The sequence below is a fragment of the Nycticebus coucang genome, chromosome 6 (genome assembly GCF_027406575.1).
Source record: "Nycticebus coucang isolate mNycCou1 chromosome 6, mNycCou1.pri, whole genome shotgun sequence".
Lineage (NCBI taxonomy): Eukaryota > Metazoa > Chordata > Mammalia > Primates > Lorisidae > Nycticebus > Nycticebus coucang.
In genome coordinates, this window is record NC_069785.1 from 69,875,446 (window position 1) to 69,902,730 (window position 27,285).

Consider the following 27,285-nt stretch of genomic DNA (forward strand, 5'->3'; position numbering starts at 1 on the left):
TCACTGAGGGCAGGGACCTTGCCATGGATTTGTACAGGCCTTTTTATACTAAAAAAGCACCAGCAATTTTATTTTCTATTTAAAGACCTAGAGGCAAGTTTATGCTCCAGGGAAATCCTAACATATTTTAAGAAACACTTTAGCAAAAAAGCACAGAACAACCCAAACTACAAATATCTTGAAAGAGCTTATTGCTTTAGCAAGAGCTGAACTGGTCATCTCTCAACAGGTGTCAGGCTGTTGTTTTAGATTCTCCTTTCATCTATTTTTAAAATTCTGTGCCACCTTTTAAATGGAAAGGAAAAGATGACAGGAGAAATTAAAAACAAACAAGAAAAAATATCTAAGAAAAATCTTTACCTCTGAGTGACGCGTCTCTGTTAGCCCAGTGCTACGGTTTGTTCCAGCCAATGAGTTGAGAAGGCTAAAGCCCTGATTCCTATCTGAAGAAAAAAAAAAACCCACAATCACTGAAAATTTTCATTACATTTTAAATTGTGAAAATGGCTATGATGATGAAACAAAGGCATCTTCTTGGTTATCAAATTTATAACTATTTTTTTATTTAAAAAAAATATTTTATCTTAATACTCTGGGAGGCCAAGGTAGGTGGATTGCTTGACCTCAGGAGTTCAAGACCAGGCTGAGCAACAGCAAGACCTCATTTCTATTAAAAATAGAAAAACAAGCTAAGCATGGTGCCACATGTCTGCAGTTCCAGTACGCGGGAGGTTGAGGCAAGAGGATCACCAATGAGTTTGAGGTTGCTATGAGCTATGACAATGCCATGACACCCTCTCTACTCAGTGTGACAGAATAAGACTGCCTCAAAAGAAAAAAAGTTATTTTTAGTTACCAGACACTCTCAATTCTGAATAAATTCATTTAAAATCACAGACTATTAGTTCAGGTCAAAAATATCAATAATGGCAGGGCCAACAAACAAAAGACCACTCAGTGGGTCTATTTGCAGAGATTAACAGCACTTAATATGCATTCATATTCCATTGTTTTAAACAATCAGAAACATTTTTAAAAATCAACACCATGGTATTAATAACAGGTGAGACAGAATATACATCCTTTTTGAAATAAAGCTCTAATTTGGATATTAATGAGCCATCTGCAGTTCAGGTTTCCAGTACTTTTCATGTTTAGATTTACCACAGAGGACAATCTGGGGCAGAACATCTAGAACTGACTGACAAAAGTGTAAGTGCCAGGCTTGATCCAGGAGTCATCCCCAGAACCACCTGGAGCACTTGTTAAAACCACCCCTGTATTCCGAGAGGCCACGCAGACTCATTGACTCAGCATCTTTAGGACAGAGGCCAGGGAATCTCAACTTTTACTAAGTACTTCAGGAAAAGTCTCAGGGTCAGAGAAATTTGAATAACATTGCCTCAGAGTAGAAAATGGAGCCACACTCCAGGAGTCTAACGGTAGAAAAGCCAAAGAACTACTCTTTCAAAAAGACAATTTCCTCCCGTCTCACCTTTCCTCTTGCTATCCCTTCCTTGAACTGTCATCTCTTTCTTTAAACTACCTACAAACTTCCTACACCTTTTCCCCCGCCAAGAGAAACCTGTTACCAGTATTCCTCCCCCAGAGGTATCAGGAAGAGAAATTTTGCCCTTTCCTTCCTTCTTCCTTTTACCTGAGGAGACTGGCCTTTTAAACAGGGCCAAGCCCTAACTGTGTGGCCTGCTGGGCATTAGCGGTAGCTTTTCATCAACCCAGGACTCATCCTATACTTTAAAGGCTATGTGGTCTGGGCACCACTAAGAAAGAGGCTGCTGCAACCTCAACAGTGGCAGTGTGGTCAAAGTGGCACATGTATTCCTAGAGCCCACTCCACTTCATCCAAATGTTTGAGTGTGCCCAACCCAAGGTAGGACCCGCAGGCTCAGAGACCCGAGAGGAGTAGATCAATGCCGAGCACTGCACGGACAGTTTCAGAGCCTGAGGATGTTTATTCAAACATCAACATGGTTCTTTCTTTTGGCCAACCTACAATTGATTTTAAAGCAGTTGAATGCAGTTACGCAATACTCAAACAGGGATTTACCTGTCACAAGGATACATGAGAGCTCTTACACTTAAAGCTATTTGTACAAAAGGCAATATCTGAGTAATAAACCACTGCTGTAAAAGAGCCCTCACTTTTATGGAGGTTTACTGGAAATAACATAGACTTTGGGTAATTTTCAAATCCAATTCATAAATCTCTCCATATTCCAATTCCACAGCTTATGTTTTTTCTCTGTTGAGCATTCTCTAAACTTAGGCCAGACTGCAACTCATAAAGAATAATGCAACACAATGTCAGTTTCTCCATATTATTAGACCAAAGCAGTCTACTTAAAATGCCTCATTCTTTATAGTGGCTGGCTGCAAGGAGGGGACCTGGGAGGGACGGCAGTGAGGAGTGGGAGCTAAGCTTGTCACTACACACCTTTGTGTACCTTTTGATTTTTGTTTCATATTCATCCATTATTCATGTATTCAAAAAGATTTTTTGAAATTTAATGGTTTAATGCTATAAATGTTTTCTCACAATAAAAAAATTGAAAAAAATTTAATGTTCCAATTCTAGTGTATAAAATTATGAAAAAGTCAAAATAATGGGAAGAGAACTAGGATAGTAGTCAGAAAACCTGTTTCAGTCTTAGCTCTGCTTACCTGTGTGATCTTAGACAAATTAAAATGAGCCCGTTACTACACAAGGACCCTTCTCCTCTAGAAGTCTGTGGTTTCATTAAGGAAAAGGGCAGTTTTAGCATCTCTTAACAGTAACTTGGAATTAGATGGGCTTAAGTTTTTTTTTTTTTTTAACAACTTTAACAGAAAAAAAGGACTTTAAATTTCAGAATCCTTTTAATGAGATTCACAGATGTTATGAGTTTATAATCAGGTTTCAGACTAATTATCAGCTGGAAGGACGTTTGCTGAGTATTTTCTTATAAACAATGGAGAATTTAGTCAGCTAATAAGAAAGTTTATTATGTCCCACTGTTTATATATTTTAAAAAGTTAGAAACATGCAAATTGATGTTGTTAGAAAAATAATTCATTTTTGTTTATCCCAAGCAGACTGCTCATACATTAATGTTGCTCAAAACACTGGCATTATTTTCTACACCTATGGCTTAAAAAAAAAAAAAAAAACCTCTCAGTTTTGCCTGGTTCAATGTTTATTAAAATTCTGCCCACATGCCCCTACTGTACAACTATTCTTCTCATAAAAAAGAATTACATAAATCTTTTTTTATTTACTAGATTTTTCTCCCCAAGATTCAGGGTCTGGAAATGTCATCCCTGTCAAGAAGGACTTATTCCTTTACCAGGTAGTTGTTGAAATTGGCTCTAGCACCTATGGTTTTATTGAAGCCACAAAATACTACGCTAGGAAGGACTACACACATTCACCTATTTAACTGCTGCTTCTGGAACATTAAGGATGCAGAAAGAGGAAGCTGTTAAGTAACTAAACTCTAGTCTTACAAACATCTGATGGAGTTTCAGTAGTCTGGTTTTGACGCCAGTGGAATCATAGACAAAAATGAAAGTACAGGCAGTCCCTGAGTTACAAACATTTGACCGACATATGATTCACACTTACAAACAGGGGCTATTACAGCTAATAGGTAAATGTACCTATTCCAACCTACATATAAATTCAAATTAAGAACAAATCTACAGAACCTATCTCATCTCAAGAAAATTTGAAATGTATAAAACTGTTTGCCTATTCTCTTTACAAATCTAAAAGTACATCGTTACTTTAGAAATATAAAATGCATTTCAGATAGCAATTTTGACCTAACATTACACGAGATACTTAGAGAATTTAAAAAACTAGGCAAAAAGGGAAATTTTAGTATGGGGAAGGAGAAAAGTAATTTTTTTTAAGTATAAGTATTTTTTCCTTTTAATTCTCCTGCTTTTCTCCCATGTCTCCGTTATTGACCAAAGAATATGATACACATCTGAATTTACAGATTTGATAAAGGATGAATTGGAGTCCTAGCTCCACAATGTTCTATCTCCAAAGCCTGAAGCACACGCTCTTGAAAATCCTGGAAGGAATGTTTAGAATCAAGTCAAAAATCACTCAGAACCATGTGTGGAAAGTATAATGAAACAAGACCCTCATAACCAGCTCTAAAAATAATTCCAAAGGAAGAGCACTAAAAATGTTCTTGCAAGGTGGCAGCAGAAGAGGAACCCTTCCACGGTGACTAATATGAAGAGATTTCCCATTGTTCATTTGTTTACGGATACTTTAAGAGTGATTTCTAAAAACAAAGCCTCATGATTTTACTCATACATTTATTCCCTTCTATCTTTAATTTTTCACAGTTCTCACTCCCCCTTTTTCTATTGTAACATTATCTCCCCCACCAAATTATGCCATATATATGCACACACACAGAAATCAGCATTTATCTTATTTATTTTTTACTACAACATTCACAGACAACTGTTTTCAGTTCCACAATATTAGGTGCTAAGTTAAAAAGAGGTCCAACTCACTCAGACTCAAGGAACTCAATTTCATAGAAAGTAATGTTAGTATAATTCTATGGTATCCTAGAGTTCTACACGTCCTAGAGATTAGGAAACCGGGGTCCGAAGACATGAAATCATTTCCTCCAGGTCACACACAGACCTGAACAGAACCTTCATTAACCATTCTTCTCACTAATTTGATGTCTCATTTTCTGTAACATTAAATTTAAATTTTTATTTAATCATTTACTTTACAAAATTTACATTAAAGGTACTCATTTCCTACCACTACTCTGTACATGAGTTGCAAATGATTCCTTGAACTGGAATCTGGGATTTCTGTCTTGGAATTTTGTTATCAAATAAATGTATGAGGATACATGTTAATAGATGATCGGTTCTTCACATTTATTTTGGGAAAACAGAAAACTGCCATATAAAAGAATTGTTTCTCTTATTAAAATTTGACTTAATCATCATCTACCTCCATTATAACGGATTAAACTATAATAAATAAACTGAAAATAAACTCTCTGGGCTTTTGAAACCAAATTCTATAATTATTACTTACGACTGGGGGGTCAAAGTTATAATTTTGTAATATTTGTTTGATCTTTCACTGATTAGAAACAGTAAAAGATCACAGCATTTCCTTTCCTTGTCCTTCACTCCACTGTGATATTTGTCAAAATACCCAATGAGTACCCAAGAGTCACCAATGCAGAATAAACCCCGACATCACTTGTCAGTGTTCAGATGACAAAGCCAGGGACAGTCTTGGGGTAACATTAAACTTTAAACTGTGTATAACATTACCTTCCTGGGTGAAACAGTAAAGAACAACTTATGTAAAACACAAAATCAACTCATCAGGCTTCTGGCAACCATCTTCTTTTCCTTGCCCCAAAACCAACTCTTACAATGTGCCTCCCAAGTTCAAGGCACAGTGTTGAACGTGATGCCTAGATCATTTGGATTTGTGATGAGACTTTTTGATGGTCCAGACAAATCGAAAGATAAGACAATCTCCCTGGAGACCAAAGGGAGGAGTAGGGGAAGAAATCAACTTTTAAAATTTGTCACATTTGGCAAAAAGCATTGACTCAGTTTCTTCTTTCACAGTAACAATAAAGAGACATCAAATTATAAATGACAGACACAAATGGTTGATTTCTATAGCCATAAACCAGGTTCTGACAGGAACTATAAGTAATTCAATTAAGCAGCTGAGATTTTATCTATATCCCTTTCCTTGACCTATAGCCAGACTTTTAGATTGAGGAAATTTAAAGAAAGACAATATAGAAAAGGTTATATAGTAAGCAAACTGATATTTCTAGAGATACCTAAAAAGCACCACTCAGTCGTAAAAGCAGTTTTAGCTACTTCATTTCCTAGACCATTTGAAATCAACCCTTTAGCACACAGTGGAAAATGACTTCCCTAGAAGACTGACCTTAACAATGAATACAATGGCATCTAGGATTTCCTTTAGAGTAGAGCTTAGTACAGACAACTAGATCCTTCAGCTTACTGTTTCTCAACCATTCATTATGGCCTGTGTCAGGAGTCTCTTTAGGCATCTTTTCCCCCTAATTGTGGCATACCCTTCACACTGAAATATTAATAACACAGAAATATGCTATATATATTTTTATGTACCATACATTTATCTGTGCTTTATACACAAAAAGTGTAAGATTTTTTTTTGTTGTTGTTCCCGAAGAATCAATGTTCATCCTTTTGGGAGCAATAAAACCCTTTTTAAAAATTCATGTTTTAGCTTATGAAATAAGACATTGGTAGAGCCAAGAATATAAAACTAAGTTACCAGTTAATACAGAAGTTATATCTATCAGGAAGATTTTTAAATCTCTTTCTAGGATAGTAATTTGCTTATGACTATAGTACTATAATTTAGCCTACTTGCTCTTAAATTTGATATTAAGTAAAAAAAAAAATTAACAGCACCTACTATGTATAAGAGTTATATAACTCAAACTGAAGAGAATAATATGTTGTGAGTACCAAGTAAAATAATTTAAAATAAATATGAACTATCTTTCCCTTACAAAGAATGAAAAATATTTATTAAATTAATTTTCCCCAAGCCTTATCTGTACTTTGGCTTAAGCACAGAAATGATGGGAAAGAATTAGTATCCACACCATTTCAGACAGCCTATTTAGAAGTATTTATTTAAAGGCAATAAGCAAAAAAGCCCCAAATTTCAAATATCATCATTACTTCCAGTGAGTCTCATTAAAATGCCAGAGCACCTAAGCTCAGGGAGGTCAGAAGCTAATGAATTCCTCTGGCTCTGCCAGTGATTTCCCAGGCAGCCCAGGTAAATTACCTAACTACTCTGCTCATCTCTCTAACCAGGCAATAATGGAAACCAACACACTATAACAGAAAAACACATAACTCTCCTAGTCAGGAAGATCAGCCATCTGGTCCCACCTTAGCTACAAATTCAAGGCAAGTCACAATTCCTTCCCTGGGAGGTCTTTTCTTGTATGGAAAAGGAAGAAGTCCTACCAGATGCACACATGAAGATTCTATGTTCTAAATCCTTTAGCCTGGCTAATTCACCTACACCATTATGCCAAACAAAACAATCCTCCTTATAAAGTTCTTTGTAAAATTTAATTTAATTTTTTAATTTTTCTCCCTTATTAAGTTCTATAAAACACAAATACATAGAAGCTGGGTCAACCTAACTATTAGAAGATCTAGGAGAAAAAAATATTGCATAGAAAAATATTGGGAAGAAAAAATAAGACTTCTTTCTAAGACAACAGCCTCAAAAATTTAAGCCAAGTACCTCCTAACTTGAATTAGGTTCAACTGTCATTGATGAAAATTCACTGTAGCCTTGTTTTGAACCATATCTATCTACTTTCTGCCTGGATCATCTCCTAGTGCAAATTATTCCATAAATTACAGTTCAGTAATGCCTTCATTTTAATTTCTAATTAGTAAACCACTTTAAGTTGTAGGGAATGTCCCTCAGTTATAGCAATATGAGATTTGGGAATCAAGTCCATATTTGGCTATGGCAAATCAAGTCCATATATGCCTATAATACAGATTTCAATTAAGTTTCTTCTCAGCTTTGGTCTTTCCACACTTATGTTAGACAATCCCCATTCATCCCATTCCCTTGATCACTTCAGAGTTACCCTGAGCTAAAGTTCTTCCAGTTCTGTTGGAATTTTCTTTACCTCCTAGGGAGACTGGGAAGAAGAATGATTGAAATGAAAGCTAGTAATAGGATAGAAGCTGGGGGAAAATACATTATTGGCAGATAAAATTTTCACTGCTCTCCTTGGCATTATGACACAAAGTAAAATAAATACCTTTTCCCAAACTATCAGCATAAAAAGATATTCTGTCTGCTGAGAATTACTGATATCTCTGTGTAATTTGTTTTTTTAATGAGACGGGGTCTCCCTCTGTTGCTCAGAGTGCTATGGAGTACAATGATGCAATCATAGCTCACCAGAGCCTCAAATGCCTGCACTCAAGTGATCCTCCTGCCACAGCCTCCTGCACAGCTAGGACTACAGGTGTATAAAACCACATCAGGCTAATATTTTTTTTTAACGTTGTAGAGACGGTGTCTCTCTATGTCGCCCAGGTAGGTCTTAAACTCCAGGCCTCAAGCGAACCTCCTTCCTCAGCCTCCCAAAATGTTGGGATTACAGGCGTGAGCCAATAGGCAGCTAAGTACTTTGTGATGCCATCTAGATGCAATTATAATAAAGATAAATAAAGTCTGTGTGAGAATATCAGTAGACTATGATGGCGTCACAAAGTACTTTGCCTATTACTTAAGCATTCAAACAAAAATGGTAGATGGTCATCTGGTAAAGATGTCACAAAAGCCACTCCTATACTGGATGAGAAAGACTAGCTCAAAAATTCTTAACAGTTTTCTATTCAATGCAGTCAAGAGGGTACATCCTATCAACCCTTTGGTAACGGTGCTTTATAGTTAAGTGACTCTTGATGGGAGCCAGGAAAATCAACATCTTCAGAGGACATGTGTAGCATATGATATGCACTCCACTGGTCTCAGCTGAGAATCATTATATTAAATTACTCCTAAAATCTCCTCTCAGTATCACAGCCTACTGATATTCTCACACGGACTATCTTTATTATAAGGCAAGTATCTTAATTCTCAGCAAGTTCAATAAAGAGATGATCCTGCCAATAATCTGTCATTGTTCAATGAGTATTTTTTTCACTACTGTTGTCCTCTATCCTACTTCTGCCAGGATCACGCCCAAGACCTCATTATTAATAGTAACTACAACCCCACTGTAATCTCAACTTTCTGCATCAGGTATTCTTCCAGCTCCTTCCCTCCCTATAGTGCCTCACCCCAACTATTCTTCAACTCCACCAGAACCTTGAAACTACCACTTTTCACTAACCCACTCTTACTGCTTTCCATTCACCCCTTCTTACTCAGTTTTAATTCCATGGCCCATCGTCTAATTAATCTCTTATGTATGTTATATAATCCCTTGCCTCTCTCTTTCTATGACATACTCACTTGGTAAAAGCAAACTGACTACTCCATGCCTGCACCCATGTAGCTTAAAGTAGCTGAGGTATGAACAAGTGAATAAACACACACAGCCACGCTGCCTGACATTGAATTTGTAATCCCAGGTTTCAAGGGGGCCCCTTATGCTGCCTGGCAATCATACCTGGCACCTGTAGGTTCATTCACTCTCTCACTCTCCCAGATGACTATTTCACATTTTCTCCTCTCTCCTCCTGCCCTCAGTTGATAACCTGGCTTCTTACTTCCCTGGGAAAAATGAAGAAACTACCACAGATCCCATGCCACATCTCCCCACTGGCCACTTTTGGACTTACACACTCCCTTTCCTTCTCTTTAAAGATTTACTTTCCTCCTCCTGTGCAAAGCCAGTCCTCCACTTCCACGCTCGAGCCCATCCCTCTATCCCTATTCTAGGACATCACTCCAACACGTCTCCTTTCTCTCACCTACTTCATAGGTTTTTTGCTGTCTACAGGATCTTTCCCATCAGCTTACAAACATGCTGTTCTTATTCTCATCTTAAAAAATAAAAACCTCAACCACACTTTTTTCACCGGCTCCCACCTATTTCTGTGCTCACCTTTCCTGCAAAAATGTTCAAAAGTGTGCTTCACAGTCCCTATTTCCTACTTTTCTCCTTCTAATCTTTTAAACTTACTTCACCAAAACTGCCCTTCAGAGTCATGAATGACCTCCACGCTGCTATATACAAAAGTCAATCTATCTAACATGACCCACTGGCATAGCTGACCACTACTTCACACCTTGAAACACTCTTCGCTTTTCTTCCAGGCTCCACACTCTATTGGTTTTCCTACCTCCCTGGCCATTCTTTCTCAGTTTTCTTTGCTGGTTCCTTCTCTTCTCCCTATCCAACTGTCCTTGATCCTCTTTCTCTACTATATCCATAATTACTCCCTTGGTGATCTCATCCAGCATCAAGGTTTTAAATGCCATATATTAAATACAGTAGAAACTCTGTAAGCTGACCACCCAAGGAACTGTAATGAACTGAACAACATACACAGGTGGTCAACATAAGGAACTAGGCCTACTGTACAGATACATACATGTGGTGCATGTCCGGTCTATGAAATTAGGTCAACTTAAGGAGGTGGTCAATGTAGGGACATGGTCATTACGGAGGTTCTACTATATATGCCTCTCTTTCCAAACTCCACACATCTCGCCAACGGGATGTCACCCTGTTCCTCAAAGTTTGCTCCTTCTGCAGCTTTCTCATTTCACTAATGGCAACCAATGTTTCAAACTGCTCAGGCCCAAATGCTAGAGTCTTCCTTGATGTTGTCGTTCTCTCATACCTCACACCCAAATCATCAGGAAATCACAGTAGCTCTACCTCAAAACATATCCAGAATTTGACTTTTTCTTACCCCTTCCATTGCTACAACCCTCATCTGGGCTGCCACTATCTCTCACCTGGGATACTGTAATAGCCTCCTAAGAGATTTTGGTTCCTCTTCATCCTCATTATCTATTCTGCACACGGCAGCCAGAGAGATCTTCTTAGACTTTACGTCTGATCGTGTCACTCTTCTACTCAACACTCTGCAAGAGCTCCCCAATTTAGCCTGAATCAATGTCAATATTACTAGAATGGCCTACAAAGCCCAGAATAATCTGGTCCTCCTTTACCTCTCTCCTTCTTAGCTACAGTGAGTCTATCGATATTCTTCAAAAAGATCAGGCATACTCTGAATCTAGGGCCCTTGCTGTAGCCATTCTCTATGCGTGGTGTGCTCTTTCCCCAGCTACCCTCATGGTGAAATACCTCATCTCCCTGCTCAAATCTCAAGCTCTCAAGAAGACCTACCTTCATCGCTTTATTCATATAAATGCTAAATCTAAAAAAGCAATCTAAAAAACTGTGTAACTTATTATTTATGTTATTTACTGATTAAAGCCTCCCACCAGAACAAAAGCTTCACAAAGATGGAAACTGTTTTCCTTTTATTTACTGATGTATCCTAAGCACACAGCAAGTGTTCAATAATCATTGTTTTTAAACGAATGAATGAACACCTGAAATGAGAACCCAAATTATGGACAAGGGATTTGAAGCCAATAGAAGAGAACTCAGATGGCCCAGACACACCCAGAGTCTACATTATGGCCCTACACAATTACCTACTTATAAAGGCTGTATTATTTCTTTCAGATCTCAAGGAGGACTGTTTAACACAGCACTGGTGATCCTTTCATGATACTAAACCATACTATCAAGAAGCACAGGGGAAGTATGTAGAGGAAGTGTCCATTACTTTTACCTTTTCCCGGAAGTAACTCTATAGTGGGCAGGATCCTACCTTCTTCCTCTGGCTTTGCATGTCAGAGGAGTCATGAAACTATGGATTTAAGAATGAGAGGTAGCAAGTCAGCCAGGGGGCTAATGCAGCTTTCAAAATCCTGAACAGACTCCTGTGGATTAAGCACAGACTCTTACAAGTTAGAATCAGATGATTACAACTTATGTCAGTGGTTCTCAACCACGGCTGCATATGTTAATCCCTGAGGCACTTAAAAATTACTGCGGCTCCCCCTTCCTTCTCATATAAATGTTCTGTCTGGGTGAGGCCAACATAGTACAGGTCAGGGGCCTTAAGGTCGCAGATTACCCATCCCTGGCATAAGTTTTAAAAGCATCCCAGTTTATTAAAGTTCTCCAGGTGATTTAAATGTGCAAACAAGTTTGAAGACTGATGAGCAATGTGACTTTGAGGAAAGTATTTGACCTCTTTGAACCCCTCATACGGATATTCTGAGGATTAAATAAGATAATGTATCTTATTTAACCAACTTGTATTAGTATGTTCTCCACCTCTCCCTCTTCTAACACCACTAACATCTTTTCTGCCATTACATTTATCACCATTAGTGGTATCATTTCCTTTCTTTCTTTCTTTTAATTGCGGTATCATTCACACATTACAAAATCCAGTCTTTTTAAGTATATGATTCAGTGGGTCTTAGTATATTCACAAGGTTGTGCAACCCTTATCACTATCTAATTCCAGAACATTTTTATTACCCCCAAAAGAAACTCCATACCCATTAGCGACCTCTTATAGCCTCTGGGAACCACTAATCTACTTTCTATCTCTATGAATTTAACTATTTTGGACATTTCATATAAATGAAATCCTACCAAATGTGGCCTTTTGTGCCTGGCTTTCACTAAGCACATTTTTAAAATTCATCCACATCATAGCATGTATCCCTGCTTCATTTTTGTTTGTTCATTTTCTTTTGTTTTTTGAGACAGGGTATCTCTGCTGCCTAAACTGGAATGCGGTGGTGCCATCACAGTTCACAGCTATCTCAAACACCTGGCCTCAAGCAATCCTCCTACCTCAGCCTCCCAAGGAGGACTACAAGTATGTGCCACCATGCCTGGGCTAGTTTTTTTATGTTTTGTAGAGATGGGGGTCTTACTATGTTGCTCGAGCTGATCTCAAACTCCTGGGCTCAAGTAATCCTCCCACTTTAGCCTCCCAAAGTGCTAAGTTTACATGCCAAGCCCATACTACATTTTTATGATTGAATACTTTCTCATTGTACAGCTATGCCACATTTTTTCCCAGCAGTTTTTCCTACTTTTTGCTATGAGCATTGTTATCCAGTTTTTTGCATACGCATGTTTTCAGTTCTCTTGGGTAATATATACCCAGGAGTGAACTGCTGGGTCATATGGCAATTCCATGTTTAACTTTTTGAGCAGCTACTATTTTCCCAAAGTGGCTATAACATCATTTAACATTACTACCAATGTATATGAGGGTTCTACTTTCTCCAAATCCCCAAGAACACTGGTTATTATCTTCTTGTGTGTGCTAAGTTGAAAATGGACAGAAAAGATTTGTTCCTGGCCATCGTAATGGGTGTGAACTGGCATCTCATTCTATTGTGATTTGAAGGTCCATCATGACTAATGATATTAAACATCTTTTCACGTGATTACGGGGTCACTGGTGAATCTTCACTGGAGAAATATCTATTCAAATTCTTTGTTATTTATTTTATTTTTTTTTTTTGAGACAGAGTCACATTATGTCGTCCTCAATAGAGTACTGTGGCATCACAGCTCACATCAACCTCAAACTCTTGGGCTGAAGCAATTCTCTTGCCTCTGCCTCCCAAGTAGCTGGGACTACAGGTGCCCACCACAATGCCTGGCTATTTTTTTGTTGTAGTTGTCATTGTTATTTAGCAAGCCTGGGCCAGGTTCAAACTCACCAGCCCCGGTGTATGTGGCCGGTGCCCTAACCACTGAACTACAGGTGCTGAGCCTTGGTTGTCTTTATTATTGAGTTGTAAGAGTTCTTTATACATTCTAGATAGATTCTACTAATCCTCATCAAATATTTGTTTTATGAATAGCTTCTCCTACTTTGATGGTTATATTTCACTATTCTGATAGTATCCTTTGAAGAATAAAAGTTTTTAATTTTGACGAAGCCCAATTCACGTATTTTTTTCTTTGGTTGCTGTGTATTAACTTTTTTTTTTTTTTTTTTTTTTTGAGATAGAATTTCTTTTACTCTGTTGCCCAGGTTGGAGTGGAGTACAGTGGCATACTCACAGCTCACTACAATCTTGAACTCCTATGCTCAAATGAATTTCCCATCTCAGCCTCCTGAGTAATTAGGACTACAGATAAGCACACAGCACCACTCCTGGCTAATTTTTAAAAAAAAATTTTGTGACGATGAGGTCTTGCTATGTTGCCCAGGCTGGTTTTGACCTTCTGACCTCATCCAATTCTCCTGCCTTGGCCTCTCAAAGCACTGGGATTACAGGCATAAGCTACCACATTGAGCCTTACATGGATTTTTTCAAAAGTGTTTTGAACAAATAGTTTTCTGCAACTGTACAAAATTATAGACTAGCATGGCATAATCTAAAGGTTTCATTACTGCTCAACAAATGCTAGACAATACATAATCCCAAATAATTAATTGGTATTATGTAATTTCCCAATGTAATAATCGCAAAGGATGACCTGTGATTACAGTAATTTTTCTAACCAAAACGACAACAAAATCAGTCATTAGTGTCCTGAAAAAGGTATCCCTCTAATACCTCTATTATCTTTTCTTACTTTGACAACTAACTTTTTGATTTAAAAAACTTCTTGGTTTAAAAAGGTTTTTTGAGTGATAATGGTTATAACACAATGCAAATGTACATTTTGCCACTGAACTGCACACTTAAAAATGGTCAAAACACTACTTGGGAGGCTGAGGCAGTAGGACTGCTTGAGCCCAAGAGTTAAAGGGCAGCTTGGGCACCATAGCGGAAAACTCATCTCTAAAATTAAAAAAAAAAAAAAGTTTAAGTGGTAAATTTTATGTTATGTATATTTAACCACAAATTTTTTAAAAATTAACTCAAAAAGAGGACAACATGGAAGATAAATAGGAGCAGAAAAGACAGAGATCCCTAAAACAAATAAACCAATGTGAGCATTTGCTGGCAGACAACATTCAGACATTTAAGAAAACCCAGCTGGGGAAGACAGATCACCCATCAGGAGGTGGGTCACTCTCCTATGAAGAATAATATGACCCACCATAAATCCAAGAGTTCTGTCTCTCAAGTAAGATTCAGAGATCTACAAGGATGCCCTTCATGCTTCTGAAGACCTGGGTTGCATCCAAATGTCATTGCATCATATTCCAGGCTTCTCCTAGACCACAGATAGTTAACTTTCCCTCATACTACACAGGCCATGATCGTCTTAAACGTGGAATTAAACTAATGGCAATATTGTGTGTTTTGGTTAACAGCAAACCAATGTACCTGCACCCTACAGAGAAAAAGAAGAAAGCAAAGACACTTCAGGGCAAAGAACCATGAGTAATCCACAATGTGCCTCTTCGCTTTGCAATTCCTTTAGGAATATTGTTTAACACTTAAGACAAGTAAAATGGCATTTTTTTCAGAAGACATATTTGACCACACTTCCAAAGTAATAAAGTGTGTTCAGTCCAGCTTCAAAATTTATAGTCATAAGTGTACATTACAAGGCAGTAATTCTTTAACATATGAACTTGGGAGACAGATTTTTCAAAAAGTGATTGAAGCCATATAAGGTTTTCTTAAAATAGTTCTCATAAATATAACAAGCATCACTGAATATAATTTTATTCTAAATTGATCTAGTTTATGTACCAAATCTTAAACTTATTTTCGTAGTGTAGATAGTTTAGAGCAGGCGTCCTCAAACTTTTTAAACAGGGGGCCAATTCACTGTCCCTCAGACCGTTGGAGGGCCAGACTATAGTTTAAAAAAAAAAACAACTATGAACAAATTCCCATGCACACTGCACATATCTTATTTTGAAGTAAAAAACAAAACGGGAACAAATACAATTCACACTGCTTCATGTGGCTCGCGGGCTGCAGTTTGAGGACGCCTGGTTTACAGCAATGCCTTACATTATGGTAAATGTTCAACAAAGACTTGCTGAATGAATGAGAAGGACCAACCTGTAACCTGAGTTTGTTTCGTAACAGAGAGGTAACAACATAGGGTAAAATTTCCTTGCTTCTTCTAAATCGATGAGGGCCTTCTTTTGATTGCTATAGCAATATAATAAAATCTAGTATCTTTGCAATTTAATGTAACAGACATAAAAAAATTTCTCCTAGAAAGGAAAAAGGGGAAAGAAGGAAGGAGAGAGGGGAAGGAAAGAAGAGAAAGAAATACCTTATTATGCCAGAGGAGTTTCTCCAATGATAATAAGGATTAGATTAGACCTCAGGCAAGCTAATGGGTGCCAATCTCTCTAAACATTCAAGTGTCTACTAAAAATTGAGGTGAAATATTCGACTTCTATAAATTAATCTTCCACCTGACCCTTTATCTCATGGAAGATGTGGGCAGGCTAACTGTAAAATATTTTTCTCAGTCCTTCTGTAGTGTTTCACTCCGCAAAGCATACTTGTTGAGGCAGCCGAAAGCAGGAAGAAAGAAAAACGTTACACAGGCAGCAATTCCGGAAGGACTATGTTATGGACTGAATTGTATCCCCCTTACCTCATTCAGATGTTGAAGTTCTAATCTCCAATACTCCAGAATGTAACCCTATTTAGAGACAGGTTCACTGCAGATAGTTAAGATGAGGTCATACTGCAACAGGGTAGACCTCTAATTCAATGTGACTGCTATCCTTACATAAAGGAGAAAAGTAGACACAGGCACTCAGGGACAATGTCATGTGAAGCCTGGAGTTATGCTGCCACAAGCCAACTAACTACCACAAGCTAGAAAACAGACCTGAAACAGACCCCTCTCTAGCACCTTCAGAGGGAGCCTGGCCCAACTGGCAGGTTACTTTTGGACCTCTGGCTTACAATACTGTGAGACAATACATTCGTGTTTTTTTAAGTCATCTAGGCTGTAGTAATTTGTTACTGCAGCCCTAGCAAACTAAAGCAGACTGTAAGAGGTTACTGTGCTGTAGTCCACCCTCTTCAGACTGCATTTCAGATCCAGCCTTCCAGAAGCCCCAGGACCATTGCCACATCTCAGTCCAGGTCCAAATACCTCTCTCTTGAGCTGCTGCAATACCTCTGGTCTCCCTGACTTCAGGTTCTACCTTGACTTGCTTCAACTACCAACTCCCTCTGCACAACACAATGACATTAACCTTTTAATTAAAAGACCAACCTCTTCGTATTACTCCCTTGTTAAAAAAATCTCCAACGATTCACCAATCCCTATAGGAAAAAGCCCAGATTCTCCTGCCTAGCATTCCGACCTCTCTGTAAGCTAACCCCAATTGCTAGGTAAGATTCTCCCAGTGACCCTAGACTATACAACCATTATCCTTGATGCCATGCTCCTCCTTTGCTTGTCATTCTTCTACTCCATCAGCCCAAATCTTCATCATCCCATGAAGACTGCCATCAGGTCCTACCTTCTCCTCGAAGCTCTCACTACAGACTTGAGCCTAACACAATGGCCGCATCTCCGACTCTATGTACTCACTGCCTGCACCAATCATTTTGCACTTATCACAGACTGCCTTGCGTAGTGACCCGGCATTTGACATGTGCACACCTGGACTGCACAGCTGGGACACGTGCTCCTTAATGATAAAGTTAATGTGTTGAAATTTTGGAGGTATTTCTCAAAGCCAAAGACAATGCTGCAGGCTATCTCTAAATTTGTATTGAATTAAATATTAACATATATTTAAAATTTCTAGAAATGCTACTTTTATCTCTTCCTTCAAGCAGGGAATTGAAATAAATCTATAAATTTCACATAATTCTAACAGTTCCACATATATCTGAATCATTTAAAAGTTAAAAAGAATAAGGTGAAAAAATGACATTAGCCCCCCATTACTTACCATTCTTCATCACCACATTGGACCAGACATTGGCATTTAAGGCTTGTATAATTCGCTTTACTCCTGTAGATTCTGGGAAGTCATCTAATCAGAGAGGGAAAATACATATTTATATACATACTCACACATACATGCATATATACATTCATATAAATGTGTGATATACCCCCCAAGTCATATCTTCAAATAACTGTGGTTTAATTATCTTGCTCATTTACTTATTAATTCATACTGTGGGGACAAAAAACAAATATAGAGCTTAGAGCTCCTGATAAGAATACTCCAAACATGAAAATAATTACATACACACAATATAAGAGACTTGCAAAGTCACCCCTATTGCCTCACCAGTGGAACCCGTCCCTTCTCCTGAAAATGTAAGATTGTATTTAGGCATAGTACCTCTAGGCATAGTACCAGAGATACTAATCTTGGTCATCTATAGAGAGTGAGATTCCTAAGGGTGGGTATGATCTTCTAAGTATGCTATAAAATCCTACAAATGCTCTGCTGAGAACTATAGAATAATAAGTATTACTTATGACAGATACCCAAAGAACTTCTTGATCAGAGAAAGATACTTGAAGAGTGAGAAGTGAAATTACTACAACTGTAAAAGCAAGAGACAGGACAGGGGTCATTATAACTAGTTTGATAGGTTTAGTATTGGTACTATTATGTTTGTGAATTTGACTGATGCTACTCAAAATAACAGGTTAATAATCCCAGTTAAGCACAACAAGAAAAAAGTGGTATTCTCAGCTACAACGTAGGTATGACTGTATACAAAGAAAATGGAGATCCTTTAGATACTGAGGGTCATAAGACTGCCTATGGAAAATAACAGCAGAAATAGTTTTCCATTGACTGCATACGAAAAATAACAGCAGAAAATAACAGCAACAATAGAAATGCTTGAAAAAGAAAAGTATCCTAAGAGTTTGCAGAACACAGAGGCACTGTTTCTAGTGGCCTAGCCTGGCCCTGGGTGGCTTAACAGGAAGAGCACAGAATTTGAAGTTAGAAGATCTTAATCTGAACCTTGGCTCTGTCCCTTATTAGCTATTTGATAAGGGCAAATCACTTATGCTACTCTCAAAGAGGGATGACACTACTCCGTGCACAACTCTCCTGGAGGAAAGGTATTCTAGGACTGACGATTTATAAACCTCTCCTGGAAACTCCTTGACAGCAGGAATTTTGTCTTATTGAGTTCATTAGGCCCACTCTCTAACACAGGTCCTGAGAGACAGCAAGTACTCAGCACATGTTTCATGGATTGATGAATCATTTAAAGAATACCAACCTAACAAAAATATGGTGAAGATTAAACTGAAAACACTCTGAGATGAGATTATCACCATGAATTATTAGATGAAGAGATAAGAGGCATGTTTATCTTAACTATGAATGATTTAATTCTTGAAAGAATAACTAATAAGTTAGATAATACAAAGAGGAACCAAAAATTGTGGCCTGAAAGGAAGAGCTGGAAGAGTAAGATGAAATTTAATACAAATAAGCATAATGTTCAATGTTAATGTTCTAATAATACATGCAAATAAAAGATGAGGAAATATGGCTTAAGAATAGCTTATATTAATAAAATTCTAGGAAGGTTTTCATTACCTTTCCTAAAAATGACATGTTAAAAAACCTATTTTAAAGTTAAGCTGAATTAATAAAAGAACACTCTTCGGACAAAGGGCAAGGAGAAGTATAGGGGTATCAAGGAGCAGAGATTCCAATATTGTAACTGTCACATACTGACTCCCAAAGACAATAGGGCAAAGGCAAACTTCTACTGCCAGAAATCATCAATTACATGTATGTTTACACACAAAAAACAGAGCACAAGTTTTAAGGGACCTAGAATACCACAAAAAAAAGAAGCTGCACTTGCTAATTTTGAATATACTTAAAAAGATATAATCACCCTTTTTATTTCATTTTTGTTCTCTTCTTCTCTGATAGGGTTTTATTATCAAAGGTAACAGGATTTTGGAAAAATTCTAAATAAGCCAGAATATAAAAAAAAATTCATTCCTTTTTAAAAAATTCATATAATGACTGTTTATGTCCTATCTATGTACTTCAAATTCATATTAGTTGCCCCTGCTAAAATGTATTTTGGAACAGCTGGCATCTTGTCAATGCCACCTTTCTGCTGGTCCTCTAACTGTAAGTTCAGTACTTTTCTCACTTCTTCCCTGTGGAGCAGTTGACTTGTGAGAGTTCCTGGTGCCAACATGATCTCTGAATTTCTAAACCAAAATAATCTCTCCCGTATCTGAAATACCACAGCATCAGTACTTCTTCTATACTATTTATGGCTCCCACTTGGTAATTCAATTATTTGCATACACATTTTATCTCTTGTACCAGGTTCTAAGGTTCTGATGGACCAGAAAGCATCTTATCCTGGTAGGACCCACAATAGGTATACTGAAAGGAAAAAAAGAGAAGAAAAACTGGGGAGGGAGGAAGATGAGGGGAAAGAAATCGAAGGTCCAGACAGTAGCAGAAAACACTTAATGGAGAGCTACCCTGGGTAGGAGGAGGAAGGGAGGGCATTCTCAGTCTATTTTTGGTTTTAAACGTCCAGAAGATATACATAGAGATCTGACATGCTCCCTGGAGTTCCTGAGAATTCAGCCTTAGGTTACTACAAATTCAAAATAAGAAACATAAGATTTATCTACAAACAGAGGTCTCACTCTCCTTCTTTGGCAGCAGGAAAGAATAAGGTTTGAGGAAATGACAAAGATTTTAGACAGAAATCTCTTACCTTTATCCATAAAAAAACACCCAAATATTTTCAAAAGTCCTAAAATGGGTGGTGAAATCAAATAAATGGTAAAACCACATCAGTGAATTTTCCTCAAATTTTTTCAAATAACTGGAAGAAAAATATGTCTTGAATTTTGCTGTGATTCATCTTCTCTGAATCAAAATAACCTCTCATATCTCAGTCTAAATGTCATGTTTTCTACCAACACATAAACACTTACCATCTTCCTCAGGCAACTCCTCTGGACTAAGTTCTACTAACTCAAAGCCATGTTTGATGCACCATTCTTGAGCTTTTTGTCTGTTTACACCTAAAATAACATGCAAAATAATCTCAGTAAGTAAAAACAAAACGTAAATACTCCTGCAATACTTTCTACAAATCTCAATGTATTTCCCTTCATGTCAATGTTATTCTAAATTTATTCTAGGCATCTAAAATAAAATAATATAAAAAAGATGATTTCTCAACCCATAAGTATCCATTTTTTAAAAAAGTCAATATTACAAAATTCCAAAGAGAAAGAGATGAAAATATTTTTGTAAAGTAAAGAAGTCACAGAAGATACACAATTTAAGTTAAGGAAACAGATGTACTCTGTTTACCAAGGCATGGCAAACATACATACCGACTACCATCCCATGTGCTTTCCTTACCATTTTCAGAGACTCTATCACAGACCAAGATCATCACCTCAGGTAACCATGCTTCTGCCAGTGGAAGCCACAAGGAGACACTATCAAGACCTGATTTCTAGAGGGAGCAAAAACAACAGAAAAGAAACATAAAATTTAGGGGTTAAAAAGCACTCCATAATTTTTCACTCAAAGCTCCAGAGAAAACACATCTTACTTGTGTGCTGTCAAAGTAAACCACAAATGCTTGGACAGACTCTGCAATCTCTGCAGTGACAAGAAATTTATTTGGTACCACACATAGATTGATATCCGCTGAATAGTATTTATTATCAATGGTCCAGGGATAAAATCTCACAGCATCATTGGAAGTCACTTCCACAGTAAGATCTTCTGCTCCAAGGATATCTAGATAAATGACACAACATTATAATGGAAAGTGCAAAACCAATACATGTTGGTCGAATTTCTCAATAAAATGTCAGATTAATCTAGTACTTTGCCTTGTTCTTTGTGCAAGAACTTCAAAAGGCTCTGTATTTATTAAGGCATTTTCTTCTCTAATCATTTGATTATAAAAGTAATGGTGACATAATTTAAGACACTGGTTTGTTTTCTTCAATAATGCAAAAATCAGACTATAGAATAAAAAAATTGTCATCTAACCAAATATCCAGAAAACGAATGATAGCTACATTCATTTTATTGCTTACATACTTCACAGAAGGTGGGAGACTATAAAAATCTTATGGAATCTGTAACTATTTTGTATTTACTGCAAGTTAAAAGACAGAATTAAGGCTAAACCATTAATAAAATAGAAAAGCCTCATAGATACTCCTTGAAACAAATGCTTAGACATTGATTACATTATGAAATAAAAGAATGGCTACTGATAAATGACCCCAATTCCATTTATGTTCAGCCTTGTTCATAGTTTGAAACCCAACCCAAATACTTGTTTGATGAAGACATTACTGGCAAGTTTTAAATCTGTAACAGCCAAGAAAATTATAGGAAGTGTTTTAATTATAACTTTTAGAAATCCAAGTATCAGTATAACAAAAAATCCCCACAGCAAGAAACAAGTCAATGATGAACAAATAAATATATATAGATGTGGTAGCAGAGTCATCGAAGCATTTTGACACATTATGTCATACAATATTTGGAAGTGAAAAGACATTAGAAATTGTTCTAACCCAAACTCCCATCTCTCACCCCCATGTCTCCAACCTCCATTTTAAACAAAAGCGGCCAATGAGCTTACAGAAGTCAAAAGACTAATAGGCTTATTGAAGAATACAGAGTAAATGGTCCCAACCGCTGTTTAACACATACTAAGATGAACACATACAACTCATAATTAGCAGGGCATTGAAAACTAGAAGATAGATTTTAGATTCCAGAGCTAAGATGATGTATTCAGAAATCTGCCATCATTTTTTGCTCAACTTAAAGATATGGGGAAATTATTTAGTCCCAAAGACTGCTAAGAATAATATGTAATAATCTATTAACACACTATATATGGGCGTGCAGGCATATACACACGTGCATTCTTTTTATTGGTAATGCTTCATTACCTGGTTATTAGGAGGAACTGGTCTTCTGAAAAATGAAAACCACCTTTTTAACAAAAAATTAAATTTAAAATAAACTTAAGGTTTTACCTTTTATATAAGGAAAATTACAAACCGTCCCCCCATGTTTTTACCCCAGGGTATCACTCTGTCACCCAGGCAGGTACGCAGTGGCACAGCACACTCACAGCTCCCTGTAACCTTCAAATCCTGGGCACAAGTGATCCTCCTGCCTCAGCTTCCTGAATAGCTGGGACTATAGATACCCATCATCACACCCAGCCTGATTTGACTCTTTTTTTTTTTTTTTTTTTTTTTTAAGGGAGGAAACACAAAGAATAAAATAGAGGAATGAATTCACTCATTGTGAAGGGGCAAGGTTGAAGGGCAAAGAGACTAAGATTCCTATCACTGCCACAATCTGTTCCTTAATATTTCCTAAACTAGTTGTAGAGTTAAAAAGCTAGAATCGAATTTGGGTTATTGCTTTTTTCAAATCAGTGTCTTCAACCAACAAGAAAAAATAAAATCAATTAAATGGCATATAATTACTGACTATAATTTAGCTTTGAATCCACTAAGGATGGATCATTTTATTAATGTTTAGAATACAAAGGAACAAACTAATGTTTATTACATAGAACTCTTAGGATTTCAATTTTATACTGCCTTTGATTTTTAAATTATTAAGATATTTACTTAACACACAGAAAGAAACTATCTACTTTCTCTAAACCTAGATAGGAAGAGAACCAGTAAGTTGTGGCAATGAATTTCACATTTCAACGTTTTAATAGTTGGTGGCTTTTGTTTTTTAATTCTCTGTGCTGCCTTAAACAAGATGATAGCTCAATTTACTTATCAGGGTTTTCTTTGTTTTGTTTTTAACATTTTATGTCTAATCAGATACTTTCTGTGAGGCCACATATGGACTTTATTATCACAGCTGTGCCATATTAAATCTAGAGAGAGAATATTGAAGGCTGTCTTGTTCTTATCATCAATATCATAATGTAGACTTTAACTTAAAAAATGTAAATGTCTACACTAAATATAGCTTTCCTCCCTCCTCTTTTCTATTTGGCTTCAAATGCTTAACAAGTTTATTCTTTTCCAAATTAAAACAATATGGCTCAAATGCTTATATGCATGGCTATGAGTTTCTAGTGATCAGCTAATATAATTCATTCATTTCACAGATGAGAAAATTGAGGTCCAGAAAAAAAATCAGCCACTTGCCTAATAGGAACAGAGCCCCAAACTGAATTTAGGTCACCAGCATTCTTTGCTACCACGTTGTGATGTTATGATACTTGGCATCTGAGCTAGATCACACTCAAGCCTCTAACGGTCACAAACCAAAAGTATTCTCTGCCTTTTTAGGAACACCAAAAATAGTAGCAAGAATGAGGGAACCATTATAAATGGACGTGCAGCAAAGTTAACCCATCAGAAAACCATGGCATTTGGGTATTCATGTGTCAAAGGTGAGTCGCAGTGATATTGAGAGGGTTTGGGGGTGGGGGCTTGTTTGTTTTGGCCAGGCAGACTTCCAAGAAGAACATGCAATGCTTTCCCTTTTTTGCCCTTCATTAAACTGCATTTTTACATAACCAACTCTGATATGCACAAATAAAATCAAGAGCAGCTTTGCTCTCCTCCTGGTAGAAGTCAGCCCCTCTCATTCACATTGTTGGCAGCCACCTGGTGGAGCTGTAATACATCACTTTTTTAAGAGACAAACACTAGGTGATTAATCGCCAGGTCTGTTACAAACTTGGTTTCGCAGCTTAAGATAGTTAATTTGTAGTGCTTTTGGAAGTCAAATGTCAACCTAGTTCCAGTAGCAAGTATAAACCTTCCTTCAATTTTAAGTGCAAATATAAATCTCTTTCCCTATTTCAGAAACTGTTTTTACATAGACATCAATTCTCCAGTAATTTCTGTTTACTTTTTCACTTCCTTGGCAAACTTACTTCCTCTGTAATTCCACATGACAAGTTATTGAAAAGGAAGATTCAAGAGATCTGAAGAAACCTTCATGCCAAGACATTTCGGCTTCACAGGCCAATGTTTCCCTTTCCCCTTGCCCAGCTTTGTACTGCCCCCTGTCAACCCTAATATTCCTTCCCTCAGAGAAAGTGTACAGGTGGCAAGCAATCCAATCACAGAGAGGTAGCTAGATTTCTATGGTTCACAATCAGTATGAGATAATATTCTCTTCTGCATGAATTAGGAAGCAGAATGAAGTTCAAGGTAAATTCCCAAAACTTCACAAATATCCATTTTTATACACCTATACACACATACACATGCATTCATGCACAAAACACTTACCTCACCCTCTCCCTTAGCCACCTCAGCCAAAAAAGACAAAGTAAGTATATTCCAAACTAGGTGCACTGATACTGTCTTGGCGTTTTCTATCCCCTTCAGTAGTAGGACAACAAAGGACACATTTAATACCAGTAGAATTATTGGGCACTTAACAAATCATGACATTCTTTGCGGAGAAAAATTGCTCAAGTCAGGCATGGTGGCTCTCGTCTACATGTAATCCTAACACATTGGGAGGCCAAGATGGATGGATTGCTTGACCTCAGTTCTAGACCAGCCTGAGAAAGAGCAAGACCTCGACTCTACTAAAAACAAAAAACAAGCTGGGCATTGTGCCAGGCCCCTATAGTCCCAGCTATCCCAGAGGCTGTGGCAAGAGGATCACTTGAGCCCAGAAGTTTAAGGTTGCCGTGAACTATGACACTAGGGTACTCTACACAGGGCGACAGAGTGAGACTCTGTCTCAAAAAAGAAAAGTTTTTCAGCAGTTAAATCATATTTTCTATGCCCTAAAGCAAGTGATAGCTACCACCTTAAAGCAAGATGATCCATCCAGAAGCCAGCACTCTTCTGAGAATGCAAAATTGGTTTTATTTTTTCTCATAAAATGAAACTGTTGTTACAGACATTACACTTCTTACCCCAGACACAAGTGTCTTTCATAGTATCCACTCTACTGGAGTTCTTCTCCCTCCCATTTTTGAAGGGAATGCTAACTAGAACAGAGTAGAGAAACTAAAATAGAGACAACACAGACCTGGGGTCTGACGGACCTGCCTTTGAACACTGGCCCTTTTGCAAGGCCTTGGGCAGATTAACCCGTCTATGTCTTATTTCCTGGCCTGCAAATTGTATGAAAATACTCCTCAAATGGCTTCTTTTTTTTTTTTTTCTTTTGTAGAGACAGAGTCTCACTTTATCACCCTCGGTAGAGTGCCGTGGCCTCACACAGCTCACAGCAACCTCCAACTCCTGGGCTTAAGCGATTCTCTTGCCTCAGCCTCCCGAGTAGCTGGGACTACAGGCGCTCGCCACAACGCCCAGCTATTTTTTGGTTTGCAGTTCAGCTGGGGCCGGGTTTGAACCCGCCACCCTCGGTATATGGGGCCGGCGCCCTACCGACTGAGCCACAGGCGCAGCCCCTCAAATGGCTTCTTAATTAAATGAAACAACGTAGAAGCAAGCACTGACACTGGGCACAGAGTAGGCCCCTCAGGTAATATTTATTCCTTCTTCCCAGTTCAGTGTTTCCCACTTGCAACAGTACACCTGACTATAGTAGGTTAGAGACACACTGAAGAGAGTTGACGAGAAACTTTACAATCAGGAAAGCACCACCATCTCCTTTAAGCTGCTCTAGAGCCTCGCTTCCACCACTGACCACCCCCTAATATGCCTTCTCAAATTTTCCTTTTCCATTGTTAAGGCATATACTGAGACAGAAGAGAAAGTAATGAGGAAAATTATAGGAGGCAGCAGTCTGATGTCAGCTGAAAGAAAAAGTAGCCATTATGAAAGAAAAGAACTGAGCAAACTAAGATTTGGGAACAAATATGAAATTCAGAGTTTTCATTAACTATCAAGATAAAGGAGAGATCTTTAAAAATCATAAAGGGTCCGGGCGGCGCCTGTGCTCAGTCGGTAGGGCGCTGGCCCCATATACCGAGGGTGGTGGGTTCAAACCTGGCCCCGGCCAAACTGCAACAAAAAAATAGCCGGGTGTTGTGGCAGGCGCCTGTAGTCCCAGCTGCTCGGGAGGCTGAGGCAAGAGAATCGCTTAAGCCCAGGAGTTGGAGGTTGCTGTGAGCTGTGTGATGCCATGGCACTCTACCGAGGGTGATAAAGTGAGACTCTGTCTCTACAAAAAAAAAAAAAAAAATCATAAAGGGTCCATATTGTTGCAACTAGTTACAATTTCTAAGCAGGATGTCATGAGAATGTCATGTACGTGGGACACTGCTCTTTCAAACACTTTGTAGTATTTCCTAACAGATTGTTCCTTAAGTACTACGAGTAAGATCTTACCACCTCAGTGTAAAGGGCCTCTGTAGCCTATAAGGCCTTTAAAGGTTAACATCAGTGCTGGAACTTTAAACAGACAAATGTCAGGAAATATTAATATCTGGGATTCCCAGATTAATCACACCCAAGCCTCCCAGTGCAAGAATATACAATGTTGGTCTCGCTCACCTTTTCTCTTCCACGAGAGGGACCCACTTTCTCTTTTAAAAAAAATAACAGAATAAGCAATGTTTGTTTTAGTCTGTATGACCAATCACTGGAGCAGTAATAAGAAGCTAAAGGAAGAAAAACTGAATTGAGTTAAAGCAATATACCACTGCTTTAACAACAGCACAAAGATTCTGGTTTGCTTACAACGCTTAATTCCTCTCCCTGACACACCCCTTTCTCTGGTCACATTCTAACTTCTCACTTCTACATGCTCTGGGGCTTGTATCACAGT

The 27,285-nt window shown here is 37.8% G+C and overlaps 1 protein-coding gene across 1 annotated transcript in view; it reads right to left on the reverse strand.

Annotated features, from left to right (window-relative positions):
• AAGAB (alpha and gamma adaptin binding protein) overlaps window positions 1-27,285 on the reverse strand; it is a 42,007-nt gene that overhangs the window by 5,673 nt on the left and 9,049 nt on the right. Inside the window, exons 2-6 of the mRNA XM_053596182.1 lie at window positions 21,119-21,309; window positions 20,923-21,019; window positions 20,487-20,576; window positions 17,476-17,559; window positions 361-443 (exon numbers count right to left, since the gene is read on the reverse strand). Coding sequence (XP_053452157.1) covers window positions 361-443; window positions 17,476-17,559; window positions 20,487-20,576; window positions 20,923-21,019; window positions 21,119-21,309 — 545 coding nt within the window. The remainder of the gene's footprint in view (window positions 1-360; window positions 444-17,475; window positions 17,560-20,486; window positions 20,577-20,922; window positions 21,020-21,118; window positions 21,310-27,285) is intronic.